At 37.6% G+C, this 20,653-nt stretch overlaps 1 protein-coding gene across 2 annotated transcripts in view; it reads left to right on the top strand.

Moving 5' to 3' along the window:
• Positions 1-20,407, top strand: part of mfn2 (mitofusin 2) — a 37,075-nt gene extending 16,668 nt beyond the window's left edge. For both annotated transcript variants that reach the window (XM_081348366.1, XM_081348367.1), the window contains exons 5-18: positions 1,479-1,603; positions 1,915-2,023; positions 2,331-2,438; positions 2,707-2,860; positions 3,532-3,599; positions 3,687-3,808; positions 7,790-7,916; positions 10,765-10,869; positions 11,200-11,302; positions 11,389-11,609; positions 12,484-12,639; positions 13,404-13,600; positions 17,276-17,410; positions 19,042-20,407. In XM_081348366.1, coding sequence (XP_081204492.1) covers positions 1,479-1,603; positions 1,915-2,023; positions 2,331-2,438; positions 2,707-2,860; positions 3,532-3,599; positions 3,687-3,808; positions 7,790-7,916; positions 10,765-10,869; positions 11,200-11,302; positions 11,389-11,609; positions 12,484-12,639; positions 13,404-13,600; positions 17,276-17,410; positions 19,042-19,111 — 1,800 coding nt within the window. In that variant the 3' untranslated portion in view covers positions 19,112-20,407. The remainder of the gene's footprint in view (positions 1-1,478; positions 1,604-1,914; positions 2,024-2,330; positions 2,439-2,706; positions 2,861-3,531; positions 3,600-3,686; positions 3,809-7,789; positions 7,917-10,764; positions 10,870-11,199; positions 11,303-11,388; positions 11,610-12,483; positions 12,640-13,403; positions 13,601-17,275; positions 17,411-19,041) is intronic.
• Positions 20,408-20,653: the final 246 nt, after the last annotated feature.

Raw genomic sequence — 20,653 nt, 5'->3', positions numbered from 1 at the left:
AGTTCGTTGTCTATCATTTTGCGAGCAAAGATGGAGTTGGTGATAAAGAAAAATGTCACGTCGCATAGGAAGTATTTCACCCAAAAGGCCATGGATATCACACAGGCAGTTTGCACGAGAGTTGTGCTGGTGAAGGAGTCTGCTATTAATGTCAGTTATTCGCTACAGAAAGTTAAAGCAAAAACTGAGCTTTTGGCATCTGTTGCTTCATTAACGATGCAACAGTTCTCTCAGAAATGACGAGAGCTGAATCTACCTCAACATATGCTGATAACAGTATATCAACTATCTTAATTTATTGGTCGGTTATGCAGTGATGTCGTTATAAAATGGTGCAGAGGCAAATTCATTGTAGGCCCTAATATTAAATCAGCAACAGACTCAAGAAAATACTCTCCACAACACCTCAGAGGTAAACCTGTGCATTCTGCTTTAAATGAGATGAATGAAGAGACAACAGGCTAAATAGCGTGAGTACATATGCAATAAGGTCAGCCGAAAAATTAACGGTGTCCACACCTTTTCAGTGCTCTTTTTTCACTGTCTTTAGTAAATCCTGACGCCAAAAGAGGGTTTGCGCTGACGCAAGCTGTTTGTAAATTTGGCCCTAAACTTTTTAAAGAGGGGTTTTACAGTGCTTGACTGTCAGTACACTAAAGCACAGCTCTGAGATGTTGTTTCTCAAAAGTTATTTGAGAATTGTGCCTCCCTTTAAAGGTGCAGTAAGTGAAACAAACACACACCCCTCCCTTCATTGCTCCGCCCCCAAAATGCATGAACACACAACGCAAGATTGGGTGTCTATTTATCATAACTGAAGCGAAGCAAAATAATCTTCACGAAGATTAAAGCGAAGATAATGAACAAACGACATGGAAGAGCAAAAATGAACATACAGTACACAAGAGTATGTCAGCAAGGGTTTGTTGTTAGTCGCCAGCAACACACAGATCTAGACAAACAATGACACTCAGAACTGTCCGGTTACTAAAGCTAACATTACAACAACAGCATATCTTGGTTCTGTGAAACAGCAAAACCATGTTACCCGCATGGAGCAGAAACAACAAAACCTCAGCATCCTATTTCAGGCCTTCCTGCTTCCTGTCTAATGCTCGAAAGCTTTTCTAATATTAACACGTCTTCTAAAGCTCTTGCCTGATCATAACCCTTTTTTTCCTCTAATATTCCTCTGACCTTTTCTCTTTTGTAATGTCTCTCAGCCATCTCTCTTTCTAGTCTTTCTTCAAATCTCCCTCTTGCTCACTCGCTTTGTATCTAGGGACCTCTGTTTTGATTGGCTAACCTCTGTGCTTGTGACTGCACAGTATGTCATGTGTATTTGAAAAGAGTGAGTAAAATAACGTTTTCCATGACAGGACTCCTTAAATTTCAGTTAATTTAAAAAAAGTCTGATTAAAATTATGTGATAATGCTAATGTGTGTGTGTACATGTGTGTGCGTGTGTGTGTTGGCAGACGGTGAACCAGTTGGCCCATGCATTACATCAGGATGAGGATTTGGATGCAGGCAGTCTTGTGTGTGTCATGTGGCCTAAAGCAAAGTGTGCATTGCTACGGGATGACCTCGTACTTGTGGACAGGTAAACCGGACAGTTTGGCTGTGAGGCCTGAGACATACTGACATATTTTTAGGAAATAATGTATTATCAGAAATGTCGTCATTTAACATAATACATTGCCTGTTTTGATTTGAAGATCGTTCATTTCTGCACATATAAACTTTGTTAGCATGTTTTTGTTTATTAAATTTGCTTTGCTGGATCCTTTTTTTAATATAAATATGATATTTAAGAATACCAATGCAATGGCATTATAAGCTAATTTAGTGCATAAGAAGTCACGTTAGTAATATCTGTCTGTCTGAAACTTATATGAAATCTTCCTTTTCAAGCCCTGGCATCGATGTCACAACAGAGTTGGACAGCTGGATTGACAAATTCTGCCTTGACGCTGACGTTTTTGTGCTGGTGGCCAATTCAGAGTCAACTTTAATGCAAACGGTGAGTTTAATATGAACTTCAGTTTGTGAAAAAGGCTAATTAAATGTGGGAGCAGAAGCTTTACACAATATTTCCTATATATTACAGCATTATGGACACAGATAAAGTGCAGTAGTATTCACACTGATTTCATGTGTGGTTAAGATGTGTGTATAAATCTTTATTGCAATGCAAAATATGACTTGTCAAGCATGATTAACTTCTATTTTTCTCCAGTCTTTGTGAGGTTGTCAAGTAATTTTAAAGTGGATTGTCTTTTTTAAAGTGTCAGCTTATTAAAATATGTCTCCCCTCTGCCCTCTTAAAGGAAAAATCATTCTTTCACAAAGTGAACGAGCGTCTCTCCAGTCCCAATATCTTCATCCTGAACAACCGCTGGGACGCCTCAGCCAGCGAGCCCGAGTATATGGAAGAGGTGGGACTTACATGACACATTCTCTTAGTCTGTTAACCCTGAGATGTTTTAAACCGTTAGCATCCCTGATATTTAAACCTAATATTGTAAGCATGATTTTGTTTAATTTTTTTACAAAATAAAGGACAAGCTTTAAGTTTTTTTGTGTCTGTTTTACACATTAAATCAAGCAAACAAATTGGACCTTTTAAGTAGCGTTTTTTGAAAACAAGGGTAAATGATACATGGCGTTATTGCACTCTTATAAGGAAACTTGTGTGTTCGTCAGGTGAGACGGCAGCACATGGACCGCTGCTCTAGTTTTTTAGTGGATGAGCTGCGGGTGGTGGATCGCGCTCAGGCCAGTGATCGGATCTTCTTCGTCTCTGCTAAAGAAGTTCTTCAGGCACGTGTCCAGAAAGCCCAGGGAATGCCTGAAGCAGGTAGATTTGTTACAAACTTTTCTTTATAGCTAAAACCCTTTAGACGTTAAGTATTTACAATATTAAGTGTTTTTTGAATGTTTTTATTTTAAAATTCTTTATATTTAGGGCTGCACAACAAAACACTATACAGTATTGCGATTTGAACTGCGATATAATGTAAATGGACATTAAAGAGGACTTGAACCTCTTTAGTCTAGAATCTCAGTACATTCACACTGGCGTTTAAGGAATCCAGTAATATTAAACTCAATATATAATATTATAATAACATTTTTATTTGACACTTTGATAGTTATAATACTAATATTTATGCCTTCAAAACTTAAAGTCTTAAAAAATATCAGCATTTGATATGATAGTCGTTTTAAGCTATATTGTGATTTCAGTTTTCGATTAATTGTGCAGCCCCATTTATTTGAATGTTTCATTTGATGTAATTAATAATTATTCGTTTTTCATCATTGAATGTCCAGGGTTTTGCGAACCCCCATTTTGGGAAAAACTGCATTACAATTGTTGAGTCAAATATTCTTTAATGTGATCATGTGAACATTGTAAACTTTAATGTATATGTACATTTAGGCATCAAACTCTTATTTTGAAAGAGCAAGAAAAGTCCTCTTTTCCATGACATGACCCCTGTAAAGCCATTCTTGTTGGATTTTCAGGTGGTGCTCTGGCTGAAGGTTTTCAAGCGAGAATGTTTGAGTTTCAGAACTTTGAAAGGCGTTTTGAGGTGAGTGTTGTTGGGTTTCTGGAGTGTGATTGGTTTCAATGTGTCTGTGTGTTTGTCTGACTGTCATATATACGTGTATGCTTACAGGAGTGCATCTCCCAGTCAGCAGTGAAGACTAAGTTTGAGCAGCACACAATGAGAGCCAAGCAGATTTCTGAAGCTCTGCGTCTGATCATGGACTCTGTGCACATTGCAGCTCAAGAGCAGAGGTGAGCGCAAAGGCGCCTGCTTTTCTTAGCAGTAATCCATCACACTAAACACTGACCCACTGGTGACATTGACATTAGCTTAGGGCCTGATTGTGCTGTTACAATCTGAGGAAGTGGTATAAATAGTAGAGTCAGATTTTGAAATTAGTGATGATATCCAGAAGGGATGGGTATTTTTTGTTAATTTTTTAATTTCGAGTACTGATAGATTTAAAATAAAAAATAAAAAATAGGTGTGAGGCGTGTTCGTCATGGCGATAATAAAAATGTTTGAAATAAAACAGTTACGTTAATATTATGTAAATAAAAACATTACATGCCTTTCAAAATATGACTAGAAAATAACCAGGCATGAAAACTCCTCACCTTTCGGCGAAATTCGCCGTTTTAAAACGTAAAAGGGTCACCTACGTGATTTGTGCAGATCCGATGAGAAAATATTTATTGTGTTGTGGTCCAGGTCGAGGCCAGCATTTATCCCCTATAAAGTTACCATAAACTTCGCAGCTTTAAAAAACAATCATCATTCCTAATGCCGAAACATAACAGCCAATACGAGTCAGAGTAACGTTAGGGCAGAAATGTTTTCAAAGTCTTTTACACCGCGAGTCTGACAACTGGACACACTGCCGAACAAAGAACCGCACGTCGGAAAGCAAGCCTGAGGTAAGTTAGCTTACAATGTTAACTGTCCTGTCAGATACAGACAGCGATGTTGCCAATGTCATTATTTTTAATTTTGACATAGAAGTGGGCGAGATAATATCGCGAGCGGGCGCGGGCGCCGTGAACGCTGAGCGAGCAGGAACAAGTAAGAGTTAGTGCAGTGTTATTCATTGCGCGGCTCGCGAGCCTCATGTGGCTCGCCAAGCTTTAATTTGTGGCTCGCATGGCGGTAAATAATACGGTGATATGATAATGCATTCACTAGAGATATTCCATAAAAACATTACTAACAAGTAGGGCTTTAACATAACCCGTTAAAAACTCAAAGTGTCAGCTCTATTACAAATAATTTCGATCGGATTGAAAGGGGTGGTTTATCGAGAGAACGTGAAAAAACTTGATCGATTGAAAACCGAAACTGAAAGGACGACGTATGACGCGCTGAACGAGCTGACGAGGGGAGGGGGGGTATATATGCCGCATCCTTCTCACCTTTTTTACCCCTGACCTGTTTTCATGCCTGATAACACTGCTAGATTATCAATAATACATCAATATTTTTTAAAAAGAAAGCTGCATGAGGTGAAGCTGAAGTATGACACATCCTAAATTGCATTAATCCGATATCCTTCATGCACAACATAAACGTAACATTACAACTTGTATCTGCATAAAAGGATGCAAATGCATGTGAAATTTTAGTTACGTGCTAGCTAGAAAGTGTAAGTATGCGCTATTCCCGTAACAACACGCTGAAACACGGGCAACTAAAGACAACTAAAACAAAATTCTTTAACAATCATGTTCTCATTATAATGTTATGTATATGGCAGTTTGGTGCTGCATATCTTGCACTGAACTGTATTTTCATGATCAAAGTGATTCCAGCCATTACTGCGCACTTTCAGATCCATAGTTTTACTTTATTTCGGCAGTCTGGACGGCATGCTGTCCTAACGCCTCAGGTACCGACCATAATGCCACAATAACCAATCAGAAAAAAAAAGAAATGTATGTTTTAAAGTCACAACGATCATCGTTTTCTTGATCAATTGTCGCTGTCACGTCCCAGCACTCGAGTACTCATGCACATCCCTAATATCCCCAACTTATTTGCTTTTTATCTAGCGAAATAAATTTCAATTTGGCAGTGATTTTTAGGAGCTTTTTACTTAGTTTTTAAATTTCTTAAAGACATCACATTTAGACTGGTGTTGTGGTCCTTCCTTGTCTCGCAATTGAACTATAAGATTCTTTTCTCAGAATAATTTCAATTTTTTTTTTTTTTCAAATTAACAGAATTAATTGAATCAAACTAAACTGATATTTGTAGATGAATAGATGTGTTTGACGATATATTGATATATTTGTACATACAAATAAATAAAATATATTTTTTAATTATACTACTGTTCAAAAGTTTTGTATTGGAAAGATTTTTTTAAGTCGTGGTAAGAAGATTCTTATGTTCACAAAGGGACCCTTGTCTGAAGTTTAAAATCATTGGTTACAGGGTTCCAGACTGCGACCATTTTTTGAGAATGTGCGAGTTAAAATTTCATGTGGTCGCATTTGTGCGAGTGCATGGTCATGTACTACTCAGTTAAATTCACGCATGAATTTTCCTGCTTTGAACTTGTTTTAGCGCCCGCCAAAGTCTTATTTGAGCGGTGAGTAATGAACTGCTGTGCTTGTGACTGCGCATGTTTAACTGAAAGAACGAGCAGAGAGAGAGCCCCGGTCGCGCGCGCGCACTCTCTCTCTTCGGAGCCAGGCGAAAGTTTAAACAAGACTTCACTGTCTCCAAACGAAGCGCTGTCTTGCTCTCTCTCCTGCGCACATATTAATCAAAATAAATCGACACGGTGGTAAAAGGTCGGAAGAGTTTCCGTGGAGCATTCGGAGATTTTTTCCCCCCTGAATTACCGCTGGGTGTGAATTGTGCTAAATAAGTTGCCTTATCTTCTCTGAAAAGCGTTCCGGACATTCAGCTGACAAAAAAAAAACACTTTAAGTAAATGAAACAAACTATCCAGTGATGTAATGTTTTCTGTGTTGACACAAATCTTGGATGTCCATGTCCTAACTGCTGGGATAATCACACAACGCGCACGACACGTCCAATTCGCGAACTAATGACTCCTTTGAACCGATTCATTTTAATGAATGGTTAAAACAACTGATCTTTCCAACAGTGAACTCAGGAGACGTCTGAATCTGTGTATAACTAATCAGTAACACTTTACAATAAGGTTCTATTTATTACATAAATTACATAAAAAGTACAGTTTGCTTACTCAAGCTTAAGCTTTAAAATAAATAAAACCACTTGTTTTTTTTAAAAGCATTTGACTACATTTTTCCACACAGTGCTATCAAGAATCAATAAGAGAATCGGATTGATAATCAGAATCGTCAGTGGCATTATTATTGATAAAATCTTATCAATTCCCATCCATATGTGAAGACAGTAAAATTATAATCAAACATTAAAGAACATATGTTTTTTATTAGTTTTTTTTTTAGAGTTAAAAGATTAAAACATTTTGCTAACATGAGGTCTTATGTCACTGTCAGTCTTATTACTTCAGTGCAAAACAAGGGTATGCAGATTAAGACCACTATTCATCAGCATGCATTGATTAATCCCATGGCATGTAGCAAAAAAAAAAAAGGTGCGACCAAATCATATGCTGGTGCGACCAACTGAGAAAGTTGGTAGCACCAGTGCAACCAGTGGAAAAGTTAGTCTGGAGCCCTGGGTTACCCGTAAGCCAATCACATAACGTTTGGTTATGGCGTGTGTTATGCGCAGGCTCAGCCGCATCTAACTTCCACTGTAAACACATGTATGATGTGAAAACAAAACCATCGAGCGAAATACCGGAGTGAACATAGCTGTGAACGACTTTTGCAGATTATGTGAAGTAAATCTACGCATCCACGGTACATTCAGCATCTACGTCACGGCTCTCAGCCCGCCCTCTGTTCGTTGATTGGCCGGCTGTTTTGAGGCCGGAGGAAAATGGTAAGATAGGTCGCTATCTCAGACTGAGTACAGAAGCGAACTGAAATTGAGCGGAAGTACGAAGTCTGACGTAGTCATGCTATATTCAATGTGGAAAATAAAATAAAATGTAGAGTTGCGTGTTTACGTGCCATCACACTTGGTAAGGATGCAGTGATCAGGAATCAAGCTAACAGTCTTCGATCAGTTTTATTAAAAAAAATTTGGTTTGTTATATTTGAATGATAGTTGACTATGCATAGACTGAAATGAATGTTTAGTATAATGATTTTTTGTGTGTTGTTCAGGATTCATTGTTTAGAGATGAAGGAGGAGAGGGAGGACAGGCTGGAGTTCATCGATAAACAGCTGGATCTGCTCACACTGGACTGCAAGAGCAAAATCAAAAAGATCACAGAGGAGGTCGAGAAACAGGTGATGCTCCATTTATGACTTGCTTGTTTTTTCTGTCTTTTTCAGAAATGTTAGCTTAAGTCTAATGTGTCTCTGTTTTGCCTTTCAGACCTGAGCAAACAGAGTATACAAAGTTAGAAAGATTGGGCTGTGTGTACAGTATGCACTTACCGTGCATTAGTGCAATGTACACATACCCTAGTGTACGCATTAAAAACAAAATGTACTTTGGGCGTAGCAAATATCAGATTTAAAAAATCAGCCATTTCAGTTGGACTAAATCGGTTCCATGACATTTTTAAAGGACAAATTTTTGTTTTAGTTTGGCTGAAATAAAACATTTGGCACATCATACAAATCCACTGAGTCTAATATACTATAATCAGTCCCTCCAGGATTTCACGATTTTTTTGTGTGATTTTTGCGATCAAAATGACTGATTTTGTGGTGGTAATTTCCAGAAATTTGTGAAAAAATTTGCGATTTTTATATTTTATAATTATGACATCACATTTACCATAATAGTATTATGTCAGATGCACAATAGTCATACATGACACAAATCACAAACAAAATGCATAAAGCTTGTTTATTTTGGTCTAATCAAATTCTCATCAAATTAACTTTTAAAACAACCTATGGGAAATTTTTCTACTTGACCTATGTAAATATTATGTAGTAATTTATACTGTAGAACTGTGAGTAAATCCTGAGTTGAGGGGTCCTGAGCTGCAGAAGGCAACCAGTTACTTACAGTGCGGCGTTTTGCATGGCGTCCCCACTGTGTATAGCTACGCAATACGAAGTGACCGTTCGAAAGGAAACTACTCGGTTACTATCGTAACCTCAGTTCCCTGAGAGTAGGGAACGAGTATTGCGTAGCCGGCTGCACTATATTAACCTGGCAAGTTGTCGCTTCGGTCGTTAAACCTGCTAAAATAGCGTTTTTCGGGGTCTAAATATATCATAGACAGTATAAGAATAATATAGGCTAAGGCCGCGCCCCCTTGGCGGGCTCTGGCGTGTAATGGCGTGATGCTAGCTCATTGGCGCACACATGCATTTGCCGCAGCACAGCCAATGAGTGAGCCAGACATTCACTGTGCTAACTGTGCATGGCTGTGCAGCTGCAAAATGCGTTTTACATTATAGGCTTCAGTAAATCGAGGAAAAGGAGTTTCCCCTTTTCCTGCAACATCTGTATCCACGTAAAAATGCATTGAAACTTTAATTAAACTAGAGATATATCAATTGGATGATTATAATTTAATGTTTTGTGAGGTCTTTTTCATTTTTGTGATTATTTTGCAGTTAAATTAGGAATTATGCAGGATCGCAAAAAAATGCGACATTTTGTTGATTTTGCGTTGTATTCAGCGATCACGGACTGTATTATGATGGGGTAATGTGATGAATGTACTATATTGGAAGTATAGTTGTTCATAGAAATGTATTTTTGTTTACAATTTAAGTTGCAAGCATAGTAAAACTGGCATTTCAGTGTTTCCCCTACCATTATATAAGGGGGGCGCCCCGCCCTCCTAACGGCTCCCCCCGCCCCCCCTTGGAGGTCAAGTAAATTTGATTTGATTTTCTTTATAGCGCCAGATTACAATTTGTTATTTTATATAAAAAAAAAACTACATGGCCCTTAAGTAATATGTTATTTATCTTATTTCCACGATGGCATGTCTTTTCTGTCTGTGTTTGCGCGTTTACAATTATCCCAATGAGTGCGCACACTCACACACAAAAAAACACTTGCGTCACATACAGTTGAGCACTAGCGGACAGAGAGCGCGCGGCGGGAAATATGTCGCTGAACTGAAGATGGCAACACTCGCTCTACTGCGAGTAGCAGCCGGAGTAGCTCTCCTGCTCCAAGTCTAACGCCCGGTTCACATATATTTCGTTTGCGGTGAGTATTTTTTTCCCGTACACTGCACGCGGATGCAGTCCGTCGATGATCGATCCGTTCCAGTTGCGGTGCGTATACAGCAGTGCAGAGATCGTTTCCGCACCGAGTCTATTTCTGCTGTGCTGCAAACGCTGAATTAAAGTGACAGCGCATGTTTCGTGATCAAAATGAACGCATTGTGACATGCAAGATTTATTGTATTAAAATTTAAATACAAAAGATTTTAATATAAGTACATGGTTAAATATTTTACCACTTGCTTGAACAATTTAATATATAATTATATAGAAGTAATGCATTGAATAATACATTGTTTAAATTGTGTTTACGTGAACGCGCGTTCACAGCAGTGGTGCGTCTGACAGGATTATTCTCTCCAATAAATGCATCATAGAAATAAAAACTTCTCATAAAAAAGCCCTTTTGAAATTTGTTTGTCATATATATGTATTAACTAACATTAACGAACAATGAATGACCAATATATTTGTTAGTATTTATAAATCTTTTTTTAGTTGGTAGTTAAAAAATAAAACTATTTAAGCTCTGGTCCATTAATATTAACAAATACTTCTATAAATTTAACAAAGGTTATTTGCAAAAGTCAATTTTAAAAAGATTTAAATATGTTTGTTTATTTTTTTAAAGAGATATCTTATGTTAACATTTTTTAACTTTTACAAACCATTACCCTCCCAGACAATTTATGTGACAGATAGATAGATAGAGATAGATAGATAGATAGATAGATAGATAGATAGATAGATAGATAGATAGATAGATAGATAGATAGATAGATAGATAGATAGATAGTGTCTGTGTCAATTTTCCCCAAACAAACCAACCAACCCCCCCCCCCCCCCAAACCTGTAAACCTAGGGGAAACACTGGATTTGCAAGTTTGCAAGAAAGGTTGTTTCCACCTTTGAACCTGCTCATCTTGATGTGTAGGTGTCTAATGCTATGGCAGAGGAGATCCGGAGACTGGCTGTACTAGTGGATGACTACCACATGGACTTTCATCCTTCACAAGTGGTGCTCAAAGTGTACAAGAATGTGAGTTGGACTTGAATTGGACCTCCTCCAGTTGTCCACCCTTGTCTTCTCTTTATTTGTACGCTGCTTTGTCTACTGTTGATTAATGTTTAGTGTCAACATGTAACTCTCCGTTTGGAAATCCCCCAGCTACCCAAAAATGTCATTTGAGTTTATTTATTGTCCTTGTTTGCTTTCAGTTTTACATAGGGCTATATACAGATACAATCAGTTAATAGTGATTAATCTAAGGATTTTTAAAATGTATTAATTTTGTAGTTAATGTGTTGTCTTTGGTAGCTAAATATTTTTCTCTTTTTTGTCATGTTTTGCTGGAATTATTGATTTTAGGAGCTCCACAGGCACATAGAGGAAGGTCTTGGGAGGAATATGTCAGAGAGATGCTCCAGTGCGATAACTTCAGCGCTGCAAACCACACAGACTGAAATGATAGGTCAGTATCTCTCTCATTCAGTGAGCTTTCAAACAGCTCATACCAGTAACAGCAGCAGGTTAACGAGACGCTTGTGATCGTTCCAGAGGGTCTGAAGCCTCTGCTGCCCATTGGCATTCGAGAGCAGGTGGATAAGATTGTGCCCAGGCAGTGCTTCGCCCTCAGCTACGACCTCAACTGTGACAAACTCTGCAGTGACTTCCAGGAAGACATCTGCTTTCACTTCTCCCTGGGATGGACCATGCTGGTCAACCGCTTCCTGGGTCCCAAAAACACACGCCGCGCCCTCATGGGCTACAATGACCAGGTAACCGTGCTAATTTTGGTCCTTTTGTAATAATTTTCTTATTTTTCCATCGAAAGCATCCTTGGTGCGCTATGAAATGTATATATATTTTTAAAAATCCCAAATTTCATAGGGCCCTTTTATTAGCAGGAATCACAGTTTACTGATCGCGTGACGATGGGGGAGGATTCGTCAGAGTCTAAGCGTCTGATAAGAGAAAACTGTTTATTTTTGTTATTTATACTGTTTTTATTTCTATGTTCAATTTGTGGAAAGGTGTTTAATTAGGAGGTCACACACGGCCTCAATCAGAAGTTCTGAAAACTCATAAATGTACAGTAAGGTCTGAAGTGAGTCATGTGAAATCATACAGGAGAAAAGCCAGTCAGTTGAGTTTGTGGCGAAACCTTTTACAGTGCTTGTATATTGTTGTCTTTCATTGCATTTGATCATTCATACTCATAAAGTCGAACTGAAATGACATTCATTAGAAGATTATTAGTTAAAACATTTCAAAATGCACCTGCAGACTATTTTTCCAGTCATGAATGTCATTGAGGATTTCTATCAAATATTGTGCAAAATCTCATCTCATCTAGTTCTCGTGAGATAAGTGTCTCGTCACACCCCTAGCTATGATGATTGTTTTTTTTTTTATCAAACGAAATGGTGAAATACTGTGAACTCTCAGAGCAGCTTTGGAGATAAAGTTCATGCGTTCATCCCCTCATATAGTGAGATGACAGACACTGACGAAACACCACGAGTGTCACATGCTTGAGTGTCACATGCTTGAGTATCTGTAGTAAATGAAACTGCACTGCTCTTTCACTCTGAAACTTCTAATTGATAAAGCTTTGATTCTAATTGATAGAGATGTGTGCTGTGTTGGCAGGTTCCCAGACCCCTGGCCATCACTCCGGTCAGCACCAGTATGCCTCCTTACCCTCAAGGATCCATGACCCAGGAAGAGCTTATGGTTTCTATGGTAACAGGATTGGCATCACTCACCTCTCGGACATCAATGGGCATCATAGTTGTTGGAGGAGTGGTAAGAACATACCAAATATCTCAAACACACCAAAATGAATGTGTTCCTACAATATATACACTGCCACCAAGGCTGCATTATTTGATCAAAAATACAGTAAAAACGGTAATATTGTGAAATGTAAGTACAATTTAAAATAACTGTTTTCTATTTTAATATATTTATAAATGTAATTTATTAGGGATGTGCCGATACCACTTTTTCCAGAAGAAGTCCGATACTGACTTGTAATAATTAATCATTATTTGGTGGGTTGGGGTTTTTCCTATTTTTTGTCTTTAGCTGATCACATGCCTGAGAGCCTGGGGGAAAAATAGCAGTTTACACTGTTAAGACAGTTTCCACAAAAATATTAAGCAGCTGTTTTCTAACAGTGATAATTAGAAATGCTTCTTGAGTAGTAAATCAGCATATTAGAAGGATCATGTGACACTGAAGACTGGAGTAATAGATGCTGAAAATTCAGTTTTGCATCTCAGGAATAAATTACATTTTAAAATATATTCAAATAGAAAAGATTTATTTTAGATTGTAATAATATTTCACAATATTCCTGTTTTTATTGTATGTGTGATTCAATAAATGCAGCTGAGGTGAGCATAAGGGACTTATAAATCTTTTGAACTGTTTTGTATAGTTAACCTGCAAATGGATATTTTGTCATTATTTCCTCACACTCACTCATTTGCTTGTCTAATAACTTCAGTCATTATAATTGTTGTAGCATTTGCTGAAATGGACGTGTGATTGTCTTTCTGTCTCAGATCTGGAAAGCAGTGGGCTGGAGGCTCATTGCTCTGTCTGTGGGTCTCTATGGCCTGCTGTACGTGTATGAGAGACTCACATGGACCACTAGGGCCAAAGAGAGAGCGTTTAAAAGACAGTTTGTGGACTACGCCAGCGAGAAACTACAGCTCATCGTCAGCTACACGGGGTCCAACTGCAGCCATCAGGTTCAGCAGTAAGTCTCAATCTACCTCTGCTGTAGCAAAGCAGTGTCGTGTCAAATCTGTTTATAAATTATGTACCAGAAGTGGTCAAATCAATGATATTTATTTTTATTTATTACACTAAAATTGGAATATTATAAAATTTGGGGTCAGTAAGATTTTTTTGTTTATGAAAGAGGTCTGTTATGCTCACTAATGCAACATTTATGTGATCAAAAATACAGTAAACACATTGTCATATTGTGAAAATAACTTCTATTTTAATATATATATATATATATATATATATATATATATATATATATATATATATATATATACACACACACACACACACACACACACACACACACACACACACACACACACACGTGAAAACGCATGAAAAGAATGATCAAGCATTTAATTGAAGTTTTTACTGTCACTTTTGATCAATTTAATTAATCTTGCTGTGATGTTGAGTAAAATTATTGAGTATAATTATTAATTAAAGAAAAGAAATACTGACCTCAGACTTTAGAATAGTAGTGTATATCCATCAAACAAAGAAATCCTATCATGTAAGATAGTAAAATAGATGTCTTACATTGTGTTTGAAAATCTTTTTCAGATTAAACAAAGCTTTTTAGTCCAGTATAATTCTGAGTGTAGGTTGATTTGATAGAACTAGAGTTAATCTGAACCGTGATGTTAGTGCAAATGTTGTGTTATCCAGAGAATTCTACAAGCACTGGCACTTGAACACTTCTTCACTACTGCCCTCTGGTGGAGAAAATTAATATATGAACAAATATGAAGTACTTATTTTTTAAAGAGATTTGCTTTCTGTAGTTGTGTTTACAGAAAAGCGTTTTTTTTAACCCTTGTGCATTGTTAGAATTTACATCCTTTCGTTATGTTTGTGGCTGAAAACAGCCACTACTTTAAACTGCTGTAAAAATGTATCAGATAAATATTTTTTTCAAATTTTTTTGCATTAATCTATTAATCAACCTCAGTCCTGCTCAAAAATATTAAATGTTTAAAAAAAATTCAGGATTTTAACTCTTTAATTGCCAAATTCGTAAATGATGTCACTGATTTGGGGGGGAAAAAAACACAAAATTACTCATTTTCAATATAAAATGTGATTGTGGACTGGATTTTTTTTTACCTTTTATCACAGTCTTGGACATGTCAAAGATTAGAAACAACATTGGTTTTGATGCATTGTTAGTTTTTGTGCAGCATCAAATTTTAACTTTTTCTCCCTCATTTACTGTTCGTGGCTGTTTTTGCCCCATTGACTTCCATTATAACCACATTTTTTGATTGCAAAGCCATGACACCATATAATCATGCATTTTTGATTGTTGGTGGTTTTCCCTGTTGGGAAGAGGTAAAATTTGTAATTTTTACTGTTGATAACCGGGTGGCACCATTAACCCTTTAGATAGGCCTGTACCAAAAAAAGCTTAGTTTCTGGCTTTTACATGGAGTTATATGGAGTATAACAGCATAATAAAGTGTGTGTGTGTGTGTGTGTGTGTGTGTGTGTGTGTGTGTGTGTGTGTGTGTGTGTGTGTGTGTGTGTGTGTGTGTGTGTGTGAACTCACCTTGATGCGTCTGAGAAAATCAAAATATGCACCTCAGCTCTCAGAACTGCATGGAGTAAACAAAAACAAAGTAAGTGTATTTATGCACCTGCTGCCTTTTGATGGTGAGAAATGCAGACTAAACAAAAACAAAGCAAGTGGATTTAAACGCGTGCATGCAAGCCTGCTGGTCATTTGATGGTGAGAAGAGCAGCAAGCAACATGAGAAAGGGCTTGACTTGTAGTGAAGTTTTAGAGATGATTATGCAGCCTGACCCTTCCAGCGAGCTGCAGGATGTTTCGTCTTCTCCCTCTGACACCACAGACTCAGGAGAGTCAGATCCTGATTTGGATGTGGCACCCTCATCATCCACTCTAGCTTCCACTGAAGGCGAGGAGGATTCGGAGGATCCTGGATCTGGGTGGATTGGGAGAAACGGCGAAGTGTTGTTTTCCACTAACGCGGAGACAACTCTCTTTCTTCAGCCTGCCAGTGGCGTGACTCCAGGGCCGACGCGCTATGCCATCACAAGGCATAGTCATACATGTTTGTATGACTGTACAAACATGTATGTGTTGACGCAAGTCATGCTGACAATGAGGTCAATCATCTCCTCCGTAAAAAACAGATTGAACACGGAATCCATGTTCTGGACCCTTGCGAAGGCATAGCGCGTCGGCCCTGGAGTCACGCCTCTGGCAGGCTGAAGAAAGGGAGTTGTCTCCGCGTTGGTGGAAAACCACACTTCGCCGTTTCTCCCAATCCACCCAGATCCAGGATCCTCCGAATCCTCCTCGCCTTCAGTGGAAGCTAGAGAGGATGATGAGGGTGCCACATCCAAATCAGGATCTGACTCTCCTGAGTCTGTGGTGTCAGAGGGAGAAGACGATACATCCTGCAGCTCGCTGGAAGGGTCAGGCTGCATAATCATCTCTAAAACTTCACTACAAGTCAAGCCCTTTCTCATGTTGCTTGCTGCTCTTCTCACCATCAAATGACCAGCAGGCTTGCATGCACGCGTTTAAATCCACTTGCTTTGTTTTTGTTTAGTCTGCATTTCTCACCATCAAAAGGCAGCAGGTGCATAAATACACTTTGTTTTTGTTTACTCCATGCAGTTCTGAGAGCTGAGGTGCATATTTTGATTTTCTCAGACGCATCAAGGTGAGTTCACACACACACACACACACACACACACACACACACACACACACACACACACACACACACACACACACACACACTTTATTATGCTGTTATACTCCATATAACTCCATGTAAAAGCCAGAAACTAAGCTTTTTTTGGCACAGGCCTATCTAAAGGGTTAATGGTGCCACCCGGTTATCAACAGTAAAAATTACAAATTTTACCTCTTCCCAACAGGGAAAACCACCAACAATCAAAAATGCATGATTATATGGTGTCATGGCTTTGCAATCAAAAAATGTGGTTATAATGGAAGTCAATGGGGCAAAAACAGCCACGAACAGTAAATGAGGGAGAAAAAGTTAAAATCTGATGCTGCACAAAAACTAACAATGCATCAAAACCAATGTTGTTTCTAATCTTTGACATGTCCAAGACTGTGATAAAAGGTAAAAAAAAATCCAGTCCACAATCACATTTTATATTGAAAATGAGTCATTTTGTGTGTGTTTTTTTCCCAAATCAGTGACATCATTTACAAATTTGGCAATTAAAGAGTTAAAATCCTGAATTTTTTTTAAACATTTAGTATTTTTGAGCAGGACTGAGGTTGATTAATAGATTTATGCAAAAAAATTTGAAAAAAATATTTATCTGATAAATTTTTACAGCAGTTTAAAGTAGTGGCTGTTTTCAGCCACAAACATAACGAAAGGGTAGTAAATTTGCCCACAGTGTACTGTTGAGTTTTTGAAAAATTTCAAAGCATTTTCCCAAAATATGTGTCAAAATAAGATTTGTCACCAAAAATCATTCCATTTGCTGAAACACAGAAAAAGTTATGGCCAAATTTAGACTCAAAAATACCCCATAGTGGATGAAAACATCCCCAACAGCACATAAGGGTTAAACGTTGTTGAATCCAACCTGCTTTATTACAAAACCCAACCGTTGTTTGACACAGGGAGCTGGCCAGCACCTTCTCTCAGCTGTGTCAGCAGGTGGACGTGACCAGACAGCAGCTGGAGGATGAAATCCGGGATCTGAACAGCAAGATCCAACAGCTGGACTCCCTGCAGAGTAAAGCTAAACTGCTCAGGTGAGAGTGTGTGGGACATGTTCATTAACTGTAATGTGTTTGATATTTAGCAGCAGTGGGCTTAGTTTATTTGTAGTCTTGTTCAGGAATGGATCTTATTATACTGAGACAACATATACTCTACAGTTCAAAAGTTTGGGGTCGATAACATACATTTTTTTATCAAAAGTGATAGTACAGACATTTTCATCAAAGAATCCTGAAATCTGGAGTAATGACTGCTGAAAACCAGCTTTGCCATCATAGGAATAAATTATATAAATATGCGCTGCATGTTTTGAAGCTAATTAAATCATACAAAATTGTGTTAATTACAGTGACAATGAATAAAGAACTCACTATTTGTATATATTAACAGCGTAGAGTCTAAAACATATTAACTATGAATTAACTATAAACTAATAGTTTGTTAATGATTTTCTAAGTACTTTATTACTGTATACTTATTATAAAGTGTTACCTTTTTTTTATGTAAGTACATAGTAGTCAAAGGGTAACTCTCGCCAAAATGCAACCTAGGGTCTTTTTGTTAATCTACCTGAGGCAAACCTTCGTTTAAAAGCATAATTTGAATGGAAACGCCACTTTTAAGTTTGACTGTATTTTCGTTTTCGGTCAGATTGCCTTTTGAATGGGAGTGCTTGGGGCTCTACTATTATAGCATCAAAAATCGCTATTTTTAAAACACTAAGAAGGCTTGACACAACATGAAACTTTGCTCGAAGTATCACCAGGGGCTCTACACATGAACTCGAGCATTGAGAACATTGTTTGTGTACACAGAGTTTACTAAAAAGAACGATTTTGAACAACTCACTGTAGCTGTGTCCGCCGGCATTTTGTCAGTCAAAAATAGTCGATCTCCGAATGTGAATGAACTGACTCTGAATTTTAGTATTGTTTCTTATATGAGGATCCTTTTTCAAATACAAGGTCAATATTGAAACAACAATATTCCAAAAAACAAACAAAACAACAAATTATCCGTGAATTTATATGGAACTAAGCTTTAGGAGCTTTCCATCTTTACTCTCCTCCCTGTTACGTTGCATTCGGAGATCGACTATTTTTGACTGACAAAATGCCGGCGGACACAGCTACAGTGAGTTGTTCAAAATCTTTCTTTTTAGTAAACTCTGTGTACACAAACAATGTTCTCAATGCTCGAGTTCATGTGAAGAGCCCCTGGTGATACTTCAAGCAAAGTTTCATGTTGTGTCGAGCCTTCTTAGTGTTTTAAAAATATCGATTTTTGATGCTATCATAGAAGTGCCTCAAGCACTCCCATTCAAAAGGCAATCTGACCAAAAACGAAAATACGGTTAAACTTAAAAGTGGCGTTTCCATCCTAATTATGCTTTTAAACGAAGGTTTGCCTCAGGTATATTAAAAAAAAGAGCCTAGGTTGCATTTTGACGAGTTACGCTTTAAAGAAACCTAATATAAAGTGTGACCACACTTCTTTCAAAGACATTTAAAAAAAATCGTATATCAACCCCAATCGTTTGAAATGCATCGAGGAACCATTCCAACTAAACAGAAATAATTAGCAAAAATAAAGTACATTAAAATCATTTCAAATGTTCATGTTTGTTCATTTGACTTTTCTTAACGTGTGATTTGTTCTACAGGAATAAAGCTGGCTGGTTGGACAGTGAACTAAACATGTTTACCCAGCAGTACCTTCAGCAAGGTCGATAGAGAGTGAACTGACAGCATCTCCCCACTGCTGCACTTTTAAACTCTAACACTAAGACATGCTTTCAACCATTTATTTGAGCATACCAAATATTGGTCATTTCATGTTTGTTTGTTCGTTTTTTGCCTTTGAGAGTAGAGACATGCGCCACTTTGAAGAGAGCTCCCTTTTGTTTTTGTACAAACTCTTTCTTTTGTATTTAATACAGGGTTGATTATTTATTCTTGACATGAGGTCGTGTAAAGTGGTTGATCTCTTTGTAGATTGTGTTATATAGATTCCCATACAGATTTTCTTGGCATGCCACAACAAGTTGCAAAAAGTGAGACGTCCATTTCAAACGGTCTCTCGCGTGCCTTGTGTTTAGTCTGACAGTGTGTTGTAAGGCCATGAACTTAAAGTGGAATTCGTCACAACTCTACAGGGTTTGACATATGTAACGTTAAGCAAGCGTAATGCAGTGTCTCCATTCCACTCGGTCTGAGATCTGAGTGTTTGAGAGTGTGTGGCGGATTGTCACCGGGATGCTGTAAGGAGGTTGATCTCACTTGGAATTCAGTGAAAATGAAAGCTGAGTACTGTCAGTGTCACCCTGAATTACACATAAAAAGTTATATGTTTGTCACCCTGTTCTATATGTCTTGATCTGGCTGACACTTTTGGCAACATTTTCAAAAAATGAAATGCCCATTTTCTAGACAACTCTGCCTGCAAAAAAGGTATAAATAGTATTTCTTGTATTTTTTTGTGTGAGAAATGTGACTTAATGAAATCAGCAATATTTTGGTGCCTCTTCGATCTTTTCCCCTCATAACTGCTAATCATTTGTTTGTTCAGATCATTTACTAGCAATATGGGATAAATGAATATTAGTATAAAATAGTATTTATGAATTGGAAAGAAAAACTAGCTTCATGTAAACCTGGACACCAGTTAAGCTAAGCGTAGAATTACAAATTCATCATACATGTATTCCACCTCTGACGTCCACATCTGGAATCTAATCTGCGAGATCAGACTGTCAGTGTGTGTGATCCATTACTAACACGTTAGTCGCTCACATATGTATGGTAACCTGTTTTAAGATGTGTGCCAAGTGTTAAAGAATGTGATCTGGAGAGCTCTTGTGATGTGCACTTTATATTTTGCTGCTTTTTGTCTTTATTTCCAGCAGGTTGATTAGAAAGAGAATGGTACACTGAGCTTATGTATTGACGTATAGATGAGCATGCAGACCGTTGTAATTTATTGTCATTCACTATTACTGTTAAATAATAAAGTGACACTGTTGAAAAATGAACGAGAGCCTGATTTTTCTTTCTAAAACGATGCTTACGGAAACATGAGTGGCTGTTCTTTTAATGGCCAATAAAAATGTTAAATTGGGGAAAGTTTTTTGCAGTTCATATTAATATATAATAACCTATTTATTTACACACACATCCAACAGTTTTTCAATTTTGTTTCTACTGAATGGCTAATATGCCCATTAACAGTCAGGGTTTCCACAATCCTGGAAACCTTAAAAATATTAGAATTAAAAA

The sequence above is a fragment of the Scardinius erythrophthalmus genome (genome assembly GCF_964197995.2).
Source record: "Scardinius erythrophthalmus genome assembly, chromosome: 20".
NCBI lineage: Eukaryota > Metazoa > Chordata > Actinopteri > Cypriniformes > Leuciscidae > Scardinius > Scardinius erythrophthalmus.
This window is presented reverse-complemented; position numbering and strand designations above follow the sequence as displayed.